This window comes from Phaethon aethereus (assembly GCF_964289735.1).
Source record: "Phaethon aethereus genome assembly, chromosome: 7".
Classification (NCBI taxonomy): Eukaryota; Metazoa; Chordata; class Aves; order Phaethontiformes; family Phaethontidae; genus Phaethon; species Phaethon aethereus.
The window spans coordinates 7,918,645-7,938,884 of record NC_138583.1 but is presented as its reverse complement, the minus strand read 5'-3'; the positions used below and the strand labels follow the sequence as shown (position 1 = coordinate 7,938,884).

The window sequence follows — 20,240 nt, the reverse complement described above, 5'->3', positions numbered from 1 at the left end:
CGTCAGCCGCGCCGCCACCAGCAACAAGTCGGGTGAGTGCGGCGGCGCGGGGGCGGCGACCTTGCGGCCGGCTGAGGCCCGCGGCGAGCCAGGACCCGACTCCGCCCCGCCCCGCCAAGGCCCGGCGGCGGCCGAGGCGAGCGGAGCCGAGCCGAGCCGCGTCTCGTCGCCGGGGCCCTGCGGCTGGCCGTGCCGGGGCGGGTGCCTCCCCGGGCGCCGGGCGGAGATGGCCCGGTACCCCTGAAAAATCAGCGGGAAAGTTTCCCAAGTTTCCCAGCGGGGCTGCCGGGCTGCCCCGGCCCCGGGCGGGCGTGAACGCGGGCTGTTTTCTCCCGCCCAGGGCCCGGCGAGGAATGCAACAGCCGGCCCGGGATGAAGGCAGGCAGCCCTGGCAGGAGCCTCTCGGGAGCGTCAGCGTCTGCCTCCCCTTCCGCTGCCCGCGATGCGGCGACCAGCGCAGGTTCCGGAGCCTCTCCTCGCTGCGGGCGCACCTGGAGTACAGCCACAGCTACGAGGAGAGAAGCCTCCTGACGCAGGGCAGCCTGCTTTCACCTCTGAAAGACGCGGAGCTGATCTCCCCGCCGGAGCCCGCCACCCAGGGCGGCCCGGGGAGCCCCTCCGGCGCCGTACAGCAAAAAGGCTCCTACCTGAATTTTTGCGATGCGTCCTGCGAGAGTGCGAAGCGCGGGCAGCCTCTGGAGGTGGAAGCTGAACGGCCCGTCTCCTACGTTGCAAACTATGTGCCGGTTGGCTCTCCCGGCGAGCAGATTTCTAAAGCTGGCCTCCCGGCCACTGACTCCAAAGCCTCCTTCGAGGCACACGTCAGGGAAAAGTTTAACAGGATGGTAGAGGCCGTGGACAAAACGATTGAGAAGCGAATCGACAAGCTTACCAAAGAGCTGGCCCAGAAGACGGCGGAGCTGCTGGAGGTGCGGGCAGCGTTTGTGCAGCTGTCCCAGAAGAAGCAGGAGGTGCAGCGACGGGAGCGGGCCCTGAGCAGGCAGGTGGACGTGGCAGTGGAGATGATCGCAGCCTTGAAGCAGCGCCTCACCGAGTCCGAGGAGGAGCTTCACCGGAGAGAGGAGTAAGTGGGGAGGCGAGAGCCGATGGCTTTGCGCTGGCTGGCCAGCATCTGGCCAGTGAAGGCCTTAGGGGGAGAAGAGAGGAGATGCTTTGGTTGCTTGCTGATTATGAAAGGGCCTGGCGCTCACCAGCTACTGATAGCTCTTTTTCTGGAGTTGTAGCCCCTGTGACTGTGTCCCCTGCAAGGCAGGGGACAGCTCCCCAAATAGGTGGCTTTCATGCTTGACTCCCCAGTGACTAACTTTTACACCCTCTAATGCCCGTGTCTGTGTCCCTGGTTTCATGGGGGTAGGGACAAATAGAAGCTATCATGGGCATGTAATCTGATTTACGCTGACACCTCTAATCCGTTATCTTTTTAAGAAGAGATGGGTGGATAATTGCTGGAGGAAGTGTAAGAATACCGAATAGCACCTCCTCCCTGAAGTCATCCCACCCCGGTCAGCAGGCTGCCTGTGGCATGGGATGGTCTCCATGCAGCAGCGAAGCTGTACTGGAGACAGTGCTGAAAAGGCCACGTCCAAGTAAGTGCTTTAGACGGACGCAGAACTGTGAAACTGGAATTGCTTATATGGGAATGGGAAGCAGATGCCGGAGTCGTTCTGACTAACCTAGGCCATCTAAAAATATGCTCATGATGCATCCATTAAAAATGTAGTGATAGCTGATATATTATTTATACATGAACTACTTGGTTTATTCAGCACTTGCTGAAACCTTTCAGGCTTTTTGGAGCAACACAACTTATTTTAGAGGAATGAAGAGCCTTGGTAATGGAGTGCCTGTAAACCAATTCATCAGCTTACAAAGAGAAGATGAGAAGTGCTAGTTGCCATGACACTCATCTTAGAAGAAATAAGGAAGGTGGTGTAGGAGTTCAGTGTAGGAAGTTTGGAGGGCTTTCATCATTCCTTCCTGTAGTCTAGGGACTAGAAAGAAAAGGTGATGATGCGTCCTGTGTCAGTAAGAGTTGTCTGTCTGGAGGCAGTGCTATAGATTTCCCAGAAGAGGGGACAGCAAAGGTGGTGGGATTTGAGCCTCTGGGGTGTGTATCTTCCTTGAAGGGATATTCCACAGAACCTCTGATTTTTTTAAATACCAGGTGATCCTCATGGAGGAGAAGATTGAAGAACTCAAGATAAAGCTAAAGATAATAGTATAACTGAGACAGATTTGAAAGTATGCTGGGAGGAGGCCATGAAGATAACTTACAGTTTGAAGCAGTTTTGGTGTTCCCATCTATCCAAGCTTCCCATATGGGCTCCTTCACAGTGTGATTCATTCTACTTCTTCTAGAAAAGTATCTTAGAGGGGGAGGGATTGCTCTCTGGAGGTCCTTCCTCCCTCTGCAGACTAGAGGGGGACCTCAGCATCTAGCCTAAGACGGCTGCTTACCTGAACTTCAGATATCTAAAGTTAAGTGGTATGAATCTTGCCCCAAACTGAACACAGAATGTGTTTGGTTTTTTTTAAAACTCAAGGCTTGAGATCCACAGGGAAAACATGTCTGTCAGGAGAAAGCAGAAGCAATTCAGTGGAGCAAAACCAGAGTTCTGCAGTGCTGTAGAAGAAGAAAAGAGCTTGTGGAAAAAGAGGAAGTGGGGAATAGAGTTATCCGAGTAGAAGGAATGGGTTATGATACAGGGAGGACGGCAAAGGACACTGATCTGGGAAAAGAACAAGACAGCAAAAGTTGTACTTTTTAACTATATTGGGAAAAGGCATGAGGAAGAGGCTGCTTGCCCCCTTAGCAGTCTGCTTACCAGCAGCAGTGACAGGCTGTGGTTCTGAGGCCAGAAAAGACTGAACACAGAATGAGAAGTGGGGAAACACTGACCTTCACAATAGGATGTTGCCAGCTCGGGAAAGGGGCAAGAGCTGAGATAATTGCTGTTATAATTCTATCCATCTCTAAAAGAGGAGGGTGAATGCCTAAGCAGATGAGAAGGTAGCTCCTAAGGTGGTGTTACAGGGAAGACTGAAGGTTTTTTTACTCGTAAGAAACAAAGCCAAAAGAGGCAGCTGCACAAGAGACTTCACCTGAGTACCCAGAGTATTGCTCTTCTAGCTAGCTTGCTTCAGCTTTCAGTAAAGGACATGACAAAAATTTAGAAGCAAAAGCAGCAATAGGAATGAGTGAATAAATATTATGCAGTGGTGTGTTGATTTCTAAAAGTAAATGGGCCTAATGCATGCTAGTGGATAGGGTGAAAGAATATCAGCCCAGAGTACTGAGGGGGGGAAGAGGAGACTCCTAGTGTGTTCCTGAACGTGCCCATGCTTAGTCCCATAGCATTGAGTCTTAGAAGTCACTCTGAAGGTACTCTGAGGAGACTGGGAGGGTAGGCAGGGTGTAAGAATAGGTAGAGTTCACCTAGGAAAAACTGAAAATATGTTATTTTTTTCTTGTTCAGATGGTTCCTGCATTTCCCATCTTGGGGGATAACAAGGAATAGTGCCATAGAAAAATGCACTGTATGGTTTTTCCATTTAAAAGGTCATCATATAATTAGCAAATTGAGAAGGAAGGTAGATAACATGAATGCTTTGTGAAAACAGGACTAGTACTTCTAAGGGCTGCTTTTCAGATTTGAACTCTAAAACTGCCTGAGTTACTTAGCTTTGTGCCAGCCGCAGAGAGGCAGTGGATGGCGTGCCCTAGTAGAGGAGAGAATAAAGGATGGTCATGACTTTGATAACAACAATGTCACTTGTCTGGTTTTCTCATGGACTGTTGGTAAATTCTGAGACCTGTCTACATATTCAGTCTTCATAAACTTACTTGGTGTGCTGAAAAGACTTTCTCCTTCAAAAAAGGAGGATCTCAACTTTGGCTTTGATTTCTGGAAAAAGTCCAGATGATTAGAAAGCCAAACAAGACTGATTAATGGAAATTGCAGAAGCAGGAGTTCTCACTGCGGATTGTGGAAAGTCAAAAGCAGCCCTTAGGGGCTGCTTTGATACTTGCTGACCTTCAGAAATAAATGCTTTCATCAGTTTCTGTGGATTTTTTTTTGTAAGCAATCTCATGAATATGGATAACTTTTCCCAAAACTAGCATTGATATTGAGCCACTATAGCTAGAAAATTTTTTCCTCTTTTTAGGAGGAAAAAGAAAACACCTTGTTCTGTGAAACACCTCCTTATTCTATTTCTAAGGAAGTAAAGGAAACTAGTCTTCCTTGGCCTCTGAATGGTTGTCCCTACTACTAGAGATCCTGCAATATGGTGCATGTGAAGGCAAGAAATGGTTTATAATCAGTATGCACTTCTAGATCTCAGAGACTGAGGTGTGGCTACTCTAGATCAGTCTGAGGGTGAGAAACAACTCCACAAACTATCCAAAAGAAGAAAAAAAAATTCTAGTCCAAATCTTACAGAAGGTCACAAAAACTCTTCTTTGGAGGCTCTTCTAGAGAAGCAGCTGAACACTTTTATGGCGATCCCTTCAAGTAACTCTTGAAAAATAACAGTGTTCTGATAAAGAAGTTACAGGTGTTTATACTGGGCCCATATTTGTGTATTCCTCCATATCCACCTACTCTTTCAATATATGAATGGACAATCACTATCAGTGATCAAATTACTCCATAATATTGAATTTAACAGACCAGTATATTTTCATCTTTATGAAATATGCCCAGATAAGCCAGGAACCTATCTGGGCTGTTAGGCTAGACCTGCTGCTACATGTAAGAATGAAAGAATTAACAGATATGGAAGGTAGAAGAGGATGTATTTGCGGGTTTAAGCATCACTCCTGACCTGTATGTTGGCTATGGGGGAAAAAAAAAAAAAAAGCTGGTGTTTAAGAAACTTCCTTGTTATAAGGGTATACAAGAAGATGACAGAAAACAGTGCAATTGCACTTTGGGTAACGGCTTTGATTTTGGATCTGATTGTGAAGTGAAATAGGAAAGCTTAGGGAAAGGAAAAATATGTGTTAGCAAGAATAATTTGGTTAGCAAGCCCCACGGAGGCTTAGGGAGGAGAGAGCTAAATTCTTTGTTTAAATGTCAGGGTTTCCTGAATAAGGAGATGGAGCTCTTCTAGGCCCCGCATCTTTCCTTTGTGCCCAGCCTAGCAAAGGCAGACATTGCACTGCTGTGACTCTGGTAGTCCTGAGCAGAGGCAGTAGACCTGAGGTCACTTTGGCTTGATAGAATTTCATTTCTACCTCTCTGTTCTACCTGTAAAAGCTTGTATGTCCTGAGCTTTTGCCTGGACCAAGCACATGAGATAGAGACATAAAAACTGTTATCCACCAAGTGGTCAGAAGATGGTTTCTCTGATGTGTTCTTCAAAGCAAGCAGCAAGTCTGTAAACATCATAAGGAGTAAATTTTTCTCAGAGTTGCATTGTTGTTGCTAAATTAAAGCACTAATTTCAAATGACAGAACTATGAGGTTTTACTGTTGACCTCTCATTCCAATGAGAGGGAAGAGTGTTGGTTTAGGCCACCAGCAGCCACAGGACTACACATTTGCAGAGTTTCTAGGGTCAGTAAGGTTATTTCTTTAGACTTGTCAGTTGATTACTTCTTGTTTGTTTCAAATAAAGCCTATAGCAGCCCAATAAAGGCAGTGATAAAGTGAAGATATCTTTTTAGTTAAATTTTGTTTCTGTTCCCTTACAAAAATGCTGCGCTAATACGCACACAGGTTCATGCTGTTATACTAGTGTGATGCCCTCATGGAGATTAACTGTGTTGAGAGGTAGGACAGGTGGAGGTACCACACTAACTATACTAATACAGGGTTGAAGTAGTATTACTCTAAGCACAGAAGAGTTTTATGGCAGTCACTGATTCTCATATGGAGAAAGTCCAAAGGCCAAAGCTTTTTTTTATTAATGGGGGGGTGGGTGGGGTGGAAGAAGACTGGATGTTGTAGAGAAGAAGGCACAGCTACCAAAGGCGGGTCACCAGTTCACCAACCTGCTTCAGTTGGGCCCTGGACAGTTTTGACAAATGATGGCTACAGAGTCAAGCTTTCACCAGAGCTGCTGAGCAAAGGAACGATTTAATTAGAAAATGTGCCTCGAAAGGGATTATTCAATGTTTGATGAAGGAGAATGCAACTCAGAGTGAGTGGTGTGATCTTGAAGATAATGCAGAAGCCTGCCCAAAGGGAATAAGGGAATAAGACTGTGTTGAATAAGATATCAAGAAAACCATTGAAACTAAAATCAACTATGAACTTAACTTCTAGAGGACACAGAGAGGCTTGATTCTGGAAGTTATGTAAGAAAATGAAACTAGTAGAGTTTGATTTTCAGTAAGTTTGAACAGGGTAAGCATTTGAAGGTAGCTTCCAGTTGAGGACCATAACTTCAATGGTGACTTAAACAATTTAACTTTGTCTCCTAATTGTAGAGTAAGAGCATTAATATAGCACGTTGCCATATCTCTGACAGTAATTTTTTTAACCAGTCTAATGCATTTGTTCTGAGACCGTCTGGTCACGCCTCTGCTCTGGCATACCCTGGAATGCAAGGGCTATTTCAGAAAGGCCGTGGTGGGGAGTAGTTATTCTTGCCAGTGGCTTCACCTTAAACTTGCAGTTAATGGAATTATCTGTGCAAGTAATACCTCGACAATGGGATTAAGAGTTGGCTTTTAGAGATCACTGCAATTTATGCTTTGAAACAACAGCTTTCCTTAAAATACAAATTTCAGTTGTACAACAAAACAGTTTTGATTTTCCTCTAAGTAGAATACAACCACAACTACACACTGTTCTTCTAACCTCAGTTTCAGGTGGTCCCACTCCCTCTTCCCCATTTCCTTTCATCTTCCCACTCGAGAGATTACCTCCCCCTGCCCTGGCTGCATTGGTTCAAGTGTAGCATGACTATCCCACAGAATGGCTCTGTGAAATAAAGCATTTTAATCTTCACAGTGTCACCCCAGTAAGTTCAGGGCTCAGGTCTGGAGCACAGCCCACTGAATGGGTGCAACTGGTAGGACAGTAACTTTCTGAGGGGAGGAGGTGTGAACCTCTTAAATAAAGGGTGCCAGTAGTGGTGTAGGAACGTGAAACTACAGCCTAATGAATAACAGATAGCAGCCTTCAGGCAATAACACCAATGGGATGATGGATGAGGTCCGTGGCATTAATACTTAATGAATGTATATATTTTAAATTTTTTCACAGGTAGATCACTTGTGAAATTTTCACAAGTCACTTTACTACTTACTGTAGTAGGAATTTTCCCATCTTCAGGTGAAATAATATGTGTTTGGTTTTCTATTGATTTTAGGCAGAGTTATTCCAAATGCAATTCTCTGAAGGCATTTGATACTTGGGTGCAGAATCTGCATAAAACCTCATGCTTGTCTCCACCTACAGAGAAGTTGCAGGTGTTGAAGTTGCTGTAAATAGTCCTGGGGCCAGTATTATGCATCTGTAGGAGGGCTTGGTCGCAATGTGAGAAATTGTTAGCCCTTCTTGTCAATTGTTAAGGAGCTGGAGCTGTCCCAACCTCCACATCTACTCTGTGTCACATGCTTAACTGCTGAAAGCCATGCAAACACTAAGGGCATCTGCAGGGTCCACATGCCAGCAACTGCTCGAGTCGACAAGAACTGCAGCTCACTAGTCCTGCAAGGAGCACTGTATAATCTAGCGGTAAAGGCAGAAGAGTAAATGTCACCTAGTCTGTCTATGATTTATAATTTTATTTACCACATCTCAGGCTGTTTCATGACAACAGCCTCCATAAGGAAGGTTTCAGGGTAAGTTTCAAGGCAGGCTATCCGCAGTTTTTCTGTGAGGGCAGCTAGGCTGCAGTTGGAATGCAAACCACCAAACTAGTTATGTCTGGTTAACTGTAACAGGTTAGCTCTCTGGAAAAGTCAGATTAAAATAAAAGCATTGGCAGCAAGTCTTTCTTGCCTACAGTGCGTCCTTCCCTCTGCACTTGTTTTTTCAGCTGAGCACCTCCGAGTTGCCTGCTGCACTGCAATAAATTTCCCCCAGACTCCTCTGGCTCTGGGAAGAGCTCTTCTCTGGCAGTACAGGCACCTCCTGCTCCTCTTGGACACCTCCCAGGTTGCATCCCCCTTGTTTTTCTCTCTCAACTCACCCTGTCGTCACAAGCTGCTGGCAGTTCAGTGTGCTCTCTGGGCAGCAGCAGCGATCCCCCCTCCTGAAGGGTTTTGTCTGACAAGAGCAACGAAGACAAAGCAAGAAATGCACCTTTCTCCCTGCTGCCCAGTCACAGCCCTTTAACAAACCGTTTTGCTATACAGTGTACTTAGTATCGTAAACTATAAGCAAACAGATGAAATCACTGTGCTATCCATTACAGAAATTTACAGATATCTGAGCTGCACTGAGCATCATCTACTCAGAAAATTTAGTAGCAGGATCTAGAGCTTAACAGTGCTACAGCGAGTGCCAGGGTGCAGCTGAGTGAAAAGGGGCATGAGGCTGCAGGCTGACGGGCAGAGAGTGAACGGAGGAGCAGAGCAGAGTGGGAAAGAGATGATGCTGAGAGCAGAGGAGTTCACAAGGGGAGTTAATAACTCTACATAACCTTTTCTCAATATAGCAGCAGTGCTCCAGACATAGGCTAGCTGGCGCAGAGTAGCAGAGACCTCTCATTGGAAAGGGCAACGCTTCAGGTCTGAGCCAGGCTTTAGCAAATGATTTCTGTTTCAGGTGAGTGCTGCTGATGAGGCTGTTCTGCCAAGACACAGAGCCCAGCGGGCCTGTGCTGTTGTGCTCTGGTTTATGCCTCTGCCAAGTGGGCCCCACCATATTCATGGACTCAGCTTCCCCCTGACTTCATGAGGAGCAGCATCTATCTTTTCACAAGCATAAAGCAGAGAGTAAAAGATAGAAATTGTATCACATCACCCCCAAAAAACTTGGCATAGGCCTGGAGAAATAATTTGAAAGTAACATAAGGAACATAAACAAAAAATCATCACAGATACCTAGAAATAGAATTGAAGGGAGAAGGTCATCAGTATGGCTAAGAAAAAGTCTGGGCGAACTACAAGAGATAAGGAAGGCAATTAAACAGATAAACAGTGGCTGCAGGAATCTACACGAGTTCTTTGAACCATTTCCCTATTGTTCATGGTGGGAGGAGGGTAAAAATTCTTCTGGGAACTCCCTTCAGGTAGCCAAGGCATAGCCATGGCGTGGAGCAAGTTCTCTGAGGCAGAGGTGTTGGAACAAGTAGAGAGTCTTATTAGCAGTCACTCCTTGGGGCTTGATGTTGTTCTGAGAGATGAGAATGAAGTGGAAACAAAGAAAGTAGCTGAACTGACAGAAGTGCGCTGCTTATCAGGACAAGGCATGTGACCAAGACCTAGTGGGTGGGTATATTCTGGCTCCTGTCTTTCTCAGAGTGCTGGTACTATTTCAGCCCAAAGGAAAATTTTTAGATAAAAGTTATTAAAGGCAGGTTCATAGGCTGTACAGAGGCAGCTAAACAGAGAAAAATGATGGAAATGCTACTACTGCTGCTGGTAACAGTTCCTGCAAATAATGGCATGTAGGATGCCAAGTTATCTTGAGTAGTCTAGAAAACAAGGAAAATGCTAGGGAATTTATTGACATGATGTGTCTGCTCTCCTGATAGTCATCTAAGTCTTCCAGAAAAAACACTGCTTCCCCCTGTCCCCTTTATGGCACAGCTTACTGATGAGATATTTGTAGGAAAGGAAAATTTGTGGGTGATCTATTCATGCCATGGAGCGGTCGATGAATGAATGCTTTTTAATTACCTTTGCTGAGACAATTACAAATGTTAGCATTCTTGAAACGGACACCCTGTTAAAAACAAATGCCGGGTACTTGATGTTTGTGGCCTCCCGCTGCAGCGAAACATGCAAGCTGAATGTGGCCCCAGGAGGGACATCCTTGGGGTGTCCCAGGCTGGTGGCTGCCCACTCTGCCCAGCCTTCCTGCTGGAGGGCCAGCGGCCTGGCAGGCCATGTGCAATTCTCCTTCCTCACCCAAAGGGTAAGGGCTTTGGAGCTGACCTGCTGAGTTTCTGTCCTTTTGAGCTTCCTGTCCACTGTAAAAGAGGAGCACAACGGAGTGCCAAGGGCTTCAGGTTGTTCCCATGCTAATGCAAAACCAGAGTGGCATCATGAAATCAAAGAAGTTACAGTGCTGTAAGTGCAGTGAGAATAAAGCCCTAAAATTGTCCTTAATGAGTTTAGATTGGCTTCTCCCTAAGGATTCCTCAGTGGCTTTTTATTACCAGGTTGGTCTGGGCAAGCTAATAATCACAGAAACTGTACAGAGCCTTGAAATGGAATGGATTAGCTGAGCTTAACAAACAAGGTACCTCTCTGTTTCTTAAGCCAGATTGTTTGGGTGAGTTAATATAAACTAATATTCATCAGTGTTCTTTGTCCAAACAAAACGTGCTTCTTTGTACCTAATTCCTACCTTTAGATCAGCCATGCAAACAGCCTCTTGCTGCACTCAGCTATGGTATAGAGCAGACAGACACAGTCTGAATCCTTGATGGCAGATTTCCACAGCAGACCACTTGTGCCTAACTCTTCTTAGCACAAAACAGCTAACTATTAAAACAACTATACTGCGTTAAAAAAACAGAATGCAGAGAAACTTTGGATTTTTTATAAACAAGCTAAGCTTTGAAAGGTTATTTCTGCTATAAACTCTTTCCTAGTTTCTGCTTAAAACGCTTTTTCCTCAGGCAATGTATTTCTAGCAAGCAATCATGCCTTTTCTCATTTGGCAAGCGTTGTTTCCCCCAACTCCCACTCCCTCGGTTTTGTACAAAGCAAAAACTAACATGATTTCATTGGCAGAGCAAAAACTGGTTATCCAGGCATTTATTAACTGGGAAGTCCTACATGCTCAGATTTGCCATTTTTCGTAATACGTGCTTGACTCTGTAACCAAACTTCTCCCATCCAGAAAATCCTGTGATATCAGATGTCCAAATGGTGGCTCTATTACTGGTAGTAAACTGATAGTATGCAGAGCACTTCAGAATGATCTATGTCTCAGTACCGAGCTGGTACCTTTCACAGTCAGTGGTGCTATCTGTTTCTTCCAGTTGTGTTACCAGAAAAGAAACATTTTTAAACTCCTGACCTAAAACTTGCGCTTCCCACGCACATACTCCTTGGTCTATAATCTGTAGATTATCTGTTAATCTCCTGTGTTCCCAGTAGGTCCAGATCATAACACTGCCCTTTGACATACTTGCAGGATTGCAGCCAAAATGAAGTTTAATGACCACAGTAGCTCTTTTAAGTTACGAACCACCCCAGTAGCAACATTAAACTACCATTGTAAGATTATGATGAACCGTGAAGATGAATTTGGGGTTCATCCATTTCTGTTGATGTTTCAGGGCTGATATTTACATAAGTAAAAAAAAAAAAAAAAAGAGAAAGTGAATGTAGCTGTCCCCAGATACTTCAAAAGGTGATGCTTAATGACAGTTCTACCCTGTGGACCACTAAGGACTATTTCCAAGAGACCTAATAATGTGACAAAAAAACCCAAACCCACTGCCCATAAATTTAAATTCAGCATTCAGGGTTCCAGATCTTCATTGTGTCCACGAAAAGGTTGAAATCTTTTAATAGAGGTGAAGGACAGTAATTAGCCACCATAGGCTATCGCCATGAAAAACAGGAGAAGCATCTGCAATTTTTTGACAGCAGCGAGATCAGGGCCCTTGCCATTATTTAAACGTGGCCTCTTTGCAATGTTTCTGTCTTGCAGAGAAGTTGTTACTTTCAACCACTTCCTGGAAGAAGCAGCAGAAAAAGAGGTGCGGGGAAAAGCCAGGCTCCAGCACTTCATTGAGAACCTGTTGCAGCGCGTGGATCTGGCAGAAAGGCAGCTAGAATATTACCAAAATCAGAAGATGGTGTGCAACCACACTGACGTCAGCGAGCACGTGGTAAGCTAGCAAAGTCCTTCCCTTCAATGTCACCGACCACCAGGGGTAAAGTACTGGAATTTGAATATGGCTGGTCTCAGTGGGACAGGCTAATTGCTACTCTGGACATATTTGGATTCATAAAATGTTTCTTTAAACATGTTTTATTTATGTTTTAAACTGCCACTTTGCATGAAGTGAAAGGACCAGAGAGTGTAAGAGCAGCAATTGCCAAAGATGGCGAAGAGAGAGCAGAGAATAATGAAATATTTGCCAGATACGTACTTTTTTCCCCCAGCTTTGGCTATTGCTGCTGTTACCTTTGCAGGAAACACTTTCCTTAATGTCACTTAGTGACTTGGCAGTTCCTTGGAGGTGTCTAAAGATTTTCAGGAAGATGTGGATCCCTGTAGAGGACATGTCAGCCTGCTGGCAAGTGGGCTTGCTTTCCATGGTTACCTATCACGGGACTTTCAGAAATGGTGAATGGATTCCCGCAGGCCTGTCCCCCACAGATTAGAAAACAAAGCAGACCGAACATTGTTTTTGAAAATACATGATTTCTTTAAAAGCCCTCACTATTTTAAACTCCCTGTTAATACTTAAACCTACAATGCATTACATTTATATGGCAAGTTTTATCTGCATGACTTCCAAAGAACATTTCAGTTTAAATGAATACCCTGTGCTGCCTATGCTAAGTGACTGCTCCTCCTGGCGGGTGAGAGGAAAGGCATTTGATCATGCAGAGCGATGAACAGGTACATAGTGGTGGAAAGCAAAGGTTCCCATTGCCCCTCGCAAGACAAAAAACTGTAGACAAGACCTGAATAAATGTAGCTGTGCTGAAATCTAGCACAGGACCTCTCAAACAGTGCCTGTGAGAACACTGAAGGGGACTGTAAAGATGGGCCTCGGTATTAAATCATCTCCCCTGCTCTTGATGTGTTTACTGGGATCCCTGGCTCAGCAGTGTCCCTTGGGGAAGGCACTAATTTTTGACGCAGCTGCCCTGCTTTCTGAGTGACTTCAGCATTCCTCTAAAGTCATCCATCCGAATACTGACCAGCCTGACCTTCAGGAGGTAATTACAGAAAAGCACACCGTGAGATGGCTCCAGACTCCATCCAAGACAGATGACAAGCAAAGTTAAGCTGGGCAAAAATCCATCTGCAAAGTGCAGACAATACCAGTGACAGAGGGAACATTTACAAGAACATAATCATTTCCAGATGCCACATCTGACTTGCTTGGCTCAGTGACTTCATCAAATAATATTCAAAGGCTCAGTCTAGTAGCACTGATGGGAGACCAGTACAAAGAACTGATTTAGCACCCAGACCGATTTAAGCTGAGCTGGCATTAAATACCTCCTTTCCTGACCCCCACTAAAGAGGGACTAGACAAAATGTTTCCATGCTGTGAACCCAACTGTTGTAAAAAATGAAGTCACGCAAAGTTGTGCTGGCACTGAGGCCGCGTTGTCCCTAACTGGTCTCAGGATTCAGGGTGGGGAGACAAACACTTTCTCGCCCTCCACCCTGCAGCTGTAGGCAGAGCCAAGGGCTCATAGCTGGAGTTTCCTAGCTGCTTGTGCAAAGGAGATATATCACTGCAAAATGTATCACTGCAAAATTAAAGGCTCTGAGAGAAAGTTAATTTAATACAGCTTATTCAGGCACTGTCCCTTATTAATTATCTTGAACACAGTAATTACTTCTCATTGTATCCACACTGTTTAATCTAATGTGAATGATCTCTGTTCAGCCCACACTTCTTTAGCAATTTACTTTGATTATAGTTACGATAAAAGTAATGTGGAAAAAAAATCCAACCACTAACAACTCACACATTACGAATTTTAAAAACAGATGTAATAAGTTGGAGGAGCAATAATCCATAAAAGTGGGGTTTTTTCAGTTTCTTTCATGAGTATTCCTCTAGTTTTAACAGCAGGTGAGAATGGAAATATGATTTTGAAGACTGCTTATGTTTTATCCCTATACTTTAATTACTTGATAATGCAATATTAATATTAATAACCTGTTTCTGTTTTCTTTTCAGTTTACAGACATTTCATTAAATAAGAAACCCAGATGCCTGTATGTATATCTTTTTATTTTTCTCTTAAATACACTAACTTGACAACTTTACATTTCTGCTTTTGCATTTCACCTTATCCAAAAGCCTGAATCAGGTTGGATTTGAAACAGGTTCTATACCTATGATCTATATTTATGTATGTCATGTAATGGAGGAAAAACAGGTTTCTGCTAAATCAAAGCTAAAATCAGATATTCTTTAAAGAAAGAAAAGGAATAATTTTCTGTTAAATGAATGACTCCTTCCTGCTGACTATAATAGCCTATTGCAAAGCTACAGCAGCTGAATCTCTTGAGCAAACACAGGCCAAGTTTCAGCTGAAAATATCTTTAGCATTTTGTAGGTAGGAGAAAGACAGTTGTTACTTCCTAGCTGACAGTAACTGTCGACTTAAAAGTCACATGTAAGCAAGCAAGTGTCCCAACAAAGCACGGGCCCTAACAACATCTCAGGTTACGCAGGCAGCTGTCCTGGGAGCAGCATAACTAATTGGGGGTGGTTTCCTGTGTCTCTGCGACTTGGTCATGAGTCCCCACGTCTGGCTTGGAGCATCGCGCGTGCTGCTTGGCCAAGTGACGGTCAGGCAGTGCATCCTTCCTCAGGGCAAGCTGTCTTAGTGGGAACACGAATTTGGGTCTTTTTCCCATTGCCATGAAACTTGTTGCATCAGCACAGGTCTGGAACTTCTCCGTCCCTGCCAGATTTGTTTGTCTGTGACCAAGGGGTTCAAGAATTACTGGAAGACTGAGACACACATCAACAGACGGATGGGCTGGAAAATAAAGTAAAAATACTACATATAGCCTACTGGGGTGGCATGGGGGCTTTTTGCTCTTTGGGTAGTTTTTGGTTTTCATCTATCTTAGTCCTAGCAGGCAATTGGCCAAGTACCCTTTCACTGATAAGCAGTGTTTGCATTAATAATTAACAGCATGGGGCTTTAGCTTTGTTTTTTTTCTAATTTTATTTTCATAGTTTTTATAGCTTCCCCCCCCAACTCATTTGAGATTCTGGAAAAACTTGATTGTCTAAAGTACACTTTGAGTGTGTTAACACTTTTCAGGCTTCTAGATGTCTTAATATGATCACCATCAAGGAAAATAGAGTTAAAATATAACCATTGAATCCAGTGACTCAGTGAGATGAGTCCTTCCACTGATGAGTCTTTGGTCTAAATATAACGCAGTTTGGTAAAACCCATTAATTGCCGTCAAATAGTGGGAGTTCAAAGGCATATGTGAAATGCCTTAGAGGTTTCTGTTTAACTACTGATATACTTCTCCTTTGAAAAGACACTGTCAAAACTAGAATTTAGTAGTAGTCTTTATTTGGAGTTACCAGATTAAAAATATCCAAACTTGTTCTACGAAGCAGGGAGGATAAAGGAGAGGATGCTCAGAGGGGTAGGAAAGTTTTATTTTGCTCTGCCTGTTTTGTGGCTGAATCCAGCATTTGCATTCACCACACTAACTTTTTTAAGAGCTGTAACTCAGCTCCGTACATAAAATGAGGTTTTAATGATATGTACCAGTTGAAAAAATTGGGAAGCGTTACTACCCATCCAGAAAACTCAGTGTAATCTCAGGGGGTCTGGGGCTGCTGATGGCTTACATTGTTGGAGATCAATGGCTGAACTTGGAATCCCTTTTGCTCCAAGGTCTCCACCTTGCTTCCGGTTCCTTTTCTCCAGTTTCTCCTGGTTGTTTTCAGGAAATGTCCCACTGAGGGCATAGCAGACCTTTGCTGATGCTCACTAGCCATTTCTCAAAGGCACCGAGACTTGCCAGCACATCTGTGCCTAAATCAACTTTAAATGCCAGCTCCTATTGTGAAGAAGCTAAGAATTAGGTCTCTTGGAATCCTGAGACCTGTCTTGAAAAATACCTGATGTTTGTGAAATGAAGCAAGAATAGGATTGTTCTTAAGTGCCTGTGGCAGTGGGGTGCATTTAGTCACATCATTTCAGTCTTTTTCCATAATGCGACAGATTAGGAATATGTTTGAGTAGAAGTTCAGACTCTCAGTCATTTGTATCAAGGAGCTGCTGTTTTCAATTAAAAAACATTTCTCGCATCTGGAGCTGGCAGCACTGCATTTCATGTGCAATGACCTGCATCTTCATCCGTCTTAGATACCTTCTTACCCTGGCTGCAAAATAGGACAGACACCTATCTTCTCTACTATAAACTCATTCAATTTAAACACGGTTTACGTCTTTTAGGCAATCCCCTTTGATCATATTAACCTTGTCCTTCTTCTGGTGTTAATAGCATCATTCAGTGCAGCAGAGGAGTGACTAACACCACCTACAATCACCTGCAGTAACGCCTGCATGTGGTTTGGGAATAAATGATGTAACTTTTTCACCATAACATCTGAGAAAAACAGAGCACTACATTTTTTAACAACAACTAAGTAATGAACTGTAACAAACAGTGCCGAAGAAGTGATCGTAAACAGAGTGGCCAACACTTGTGCATTTACACAAGTCATTTCTAACCCCTAGCAAGTAGTCAGAGCCCAGGCCTGCAGCAGGCCAGCATGGCGCAGCACCTGCAAACTCCAGCTTGGACCTGCAACAGCATTTTCCCCAAAAAACTCCCCTGTAGTGAAGACTGGTTGGCAAAGCAGGTAAGGCTCGGTTCCTGTTCTGTCAACTGGTCCTCACTGCCTCCCACCAATAAATACAGAGGCTTTTGTGACACCCTTCTGGTCTGTTACAGAGCAGGAGAGGGCTTGCACTGTAAACACTGGAACAACCACAGATTTTTCTGAAACTGGCTTTGTCAAGTCTGCACTCTTGTTTAGCTCCCAGGAGAAATAATACTACAGATACATGGTTTCCAGAAATAACGAGCTATGGAAAGTAGCCCTACGGGAACCCTTAAGAGAATGACTTCTACATCAGCACATCTGTTCTTCACTTCAGTCACAGTGCTGGGCAGACATGATCTGGTGCCTTACGTTCGTAGTGCTGCTGTTACACTACATGTATCTGCTGTAAAACATTTCAACGTTAAAAGGGACTGTAATGATCTTACTTAGCTAAACTGTGGAACTGCAGTAAAATTGCTGAGCAGAGGGCATAGATCAGCCTTTGCAGCACCAGGCACTGTGCTGTCACTCCACCTGAGCTCACCAATTTCAGCAAATCCTGCTGGGCCTGAACCATTGCAGAGAGAACAAAGAATTCAGCTTACTTTGGCCTTTAAACTTTTGTACCGCTCTTCCCATGAATTTCTGTATTCCCCCTTTCTCTTCTTCCGTTTCAAATCAAAGCCTAAAAGCAAAGTTAAAGTTTCCCTAGATGGGTGGCCAGCATGAAGGCAGAGCCTGAAGTTTCCTGAGCTACTGGCTGTTAGTAGCAGCCACAGTCCAGGGCAGCAATGAGGTCCCGCCAAGAAGTTTCTACAGTTCCTGCACCCACTTTCTACTGTTACAGGTGCTGTGTGGTCTCCCAAAGACCATGGGCTGTTCATTCTTTGCAGAAAGTTGCCGTGAACATGTGCATCTTTAAAATCCCTGTAGATCGCCAACTTATGAGAATATAGACCTCCGTAAGGTCTCAGCAGTCCAAAATCAGCAGAATATTATCTGAATAAAACTGTAGATGAACATGCATAAAGAGTCCACCAGTAACACATGTAGGGGTTCTTACAGTAAGGGATGCTTTTGAGTATTGAGAAATGTAATTCATCTTGCAACTCTGTTTTTAACTTTCAGCCTGGTCCTGTAAAACAAGGCTATTTCTGTCTTAAAAAATGTATGGGTTTGGGACATTTTGGGAGCCTTTTACTTTGCAAGGCTGAATAATAGTTATTAATAATCACTATTATTAATTTCAGGAGCCGAGGAAGTCAACATGCTTCGTATAATATCCCTGACGCAAAGCCCCATTCCTTTCAAAAAGGAAGAATCTTACTGAAAAAAGCAAAGGATGAAAAAACCAGCTTGCAGTCAGTGAAATGCTTCTATGAACCTGCTGATTGCTCAAGAGAAATATGGAGAGCACAAAAGAAAAGTGAACCAGTCTGCTCTGCCAGGAAAGTGAGTGCAAAATCAAAGATGGGTAAGAAGGCCAGACCGCTATAGGAATGGTTAGCAATATATAGTAATGCAGGAGCTCGGCTTCAACAGAACAAATATTGAATGAAGTTAGTCATCCTACTTTTTCCTACCCATCCGGCCATGCCAAAACATATCAGATATGATATAGAAATATATACAGTATGGAAAATTTATATTATTTAGTAACGCCATTCCCTCTTTGGGCACTATAAGAGAAGTGATATTTTATTCCATTTACATGGAGGTTTTTCTATTTATTTATTTATTTATAGAGCTTATTTTAAATGACTGCAGTTATCTTGCTGGGCAGTACTGTGGCTGTATGTTTAATTATTTTAGTGGCAGCATGTGGCTTGGTAATTTATTTTCCATCTGTGCTGTTGCTGAAGTTAAGAAGAATCCATTTAATTGGCACCTAAATAGTCAATCTTTCAGCTTATGTAGGTATAAGATCAATGATTAACTGTTACCTGCACAGACATACTTAGATGCAAAAGCTCTACTTGAGTTGCTTGAAGGCTGTTTACAGCAGTAGATTGCTACCCTGGATTTTCTGCCATAAGCCCGTTCAGGCACATTTCCATATTTTATTACATACATTAAGCTGGTCAATCCTGCCAGCAGCCATGTTGTCTGTTGGTACAAGTTTGGGCTGCTCTAGTGTCTTAAGCACAGCTTTCAAATTCCAGAAGCTTTATGGTTTTGCCAATACGTGCCAGCCTCTGGTGTCACTTAGCGAGGAGACCAGAAGTTGGTCTGCAGTCCTGACAAGCACGGACCGCATTGAGCCAGAGGAGAAGTTTTGGTACCAAGTGCCGGCAGCAAGTTATCAGCTGTAGTGCAGCAAGTGAAAGGCTAAAGCAACGTGTTCCAGGGCACGGCACCACGGTCAATGTCTGTGCTTGAGTTTAGGCATGAGAGGCCTAAAATGGCTACGATTGTAGCCAAAATCCTTCACATTTTTGTCTCTGAAGGATCCTTACAAGACTGAGAGATCCCTGAATTTCAACTGAAAACCCAAGAGCCAAGAAGTTAGAGACAATTGCAGGATGGGAATGTGCGTGTTTACATTGGTTTGTGCCAATTAAAAGGATCCTTATTTATCGGAGTATTTATCAAGATGATTTTTTGTGTGTACAGTTTTTTGGTAACATGAATCCTCATACCATGTTTACAGATCTGAACATCTTGTTGATGTTACTGATAAAATTTGTTTTCTCAAGAAAAAGAAAGGATAGGTGAGCCAAGTCTATGTAACTTATTTTTTAAATGCTCATAAAAATGTAAATTGTTTATGTGGAAGGTGATTTTTACAGTATGTGTACAAAGATTTGTGAAAAATGTTTTTCATTTTTTATAACTATGACTGTAAGCAGAACTGAGTATTAAAAGACAGTGTATCACTATGATTACTGCTGCAATAAGCATCTGAGTTGCAATATTTTTAAAGCAGAAAATGACCGATCAGTCAGCTAGGATCAGGTAGCTACAGATGTCATACATTTGTCAGTGTACAGAGCTCCCAGAAAGTAGCAGAGTTAAAAAAGAGAGTATTATTCCTCACTTTTATTTTAAATAGTGTATATGGAACAATCAGATATATGTTTAAAGCTTCTCAACACTGTTTCAGTAGAAAGTCACAGTGTAAAACCAATTCAGGTATTTAGTTTGTAATGACATTTTAATATTTATTTAACTACATCACAAGGCCACGCTTGGCCTTATGCTAGGCATTGTGTGTGGTGAAGAGGAGTTGTTAATTGTGTTGCATGGGTTTGGGTCAGATGGTGTGTTACGACAACTTTTTAGGCAAGCCACAAAATAGAAATATCCTTGAGTTTTTTCTGTTGCTTCCCACATCCTTTTACAAACCTGAAAAAAATGACTCTTTTTGAAAATAATCAAGGTGAACTTTAGAAAGATAATAAAGTAAAATATATTCATCTGTTCCTTTATCCACTTGACACTGAAAGAATATATTTATTTTTAAATACCTATCTACTCTGTTAGTCACCAAAGTTAAGTGCAACTAGTAGTTCACAAATGAGATGTTTATTTTATTATTTATCGCACCAAAATCTTCACTGTAAGTTGTC

General features: G+C 43.3%; 1 protein-coding gene across 1 annotated transcript; it reads left to right on the top strand.

Annotated features, from left to right (window-relative positions):
- Positions 1 to 353: 353 nt before the first annotated feature.
- Positions 354 to 18,474, top strand: ZNF365 (zinc finger protein 365; the record flags this gene model as incomplete). The annotated part of the gene is made up of 4 exons (XM_082002110.1): positions 354 to 1,084; positions 11,814 to 11,994; positions 14,038 to 14,075; positions 17,922 to 18,474. 4 exons carry the CDS (start codon positions 354 to 356, stop codon positions 18,166 to 18,168), a joined length of 1,197 nt encoding a protein of 398 aa, XP_081858236.1. The 3' UTR covers positions 18,169 to 18,474.
- Positions 18,475 to 20,240: the final 1,766 nt, after the last annotated feature.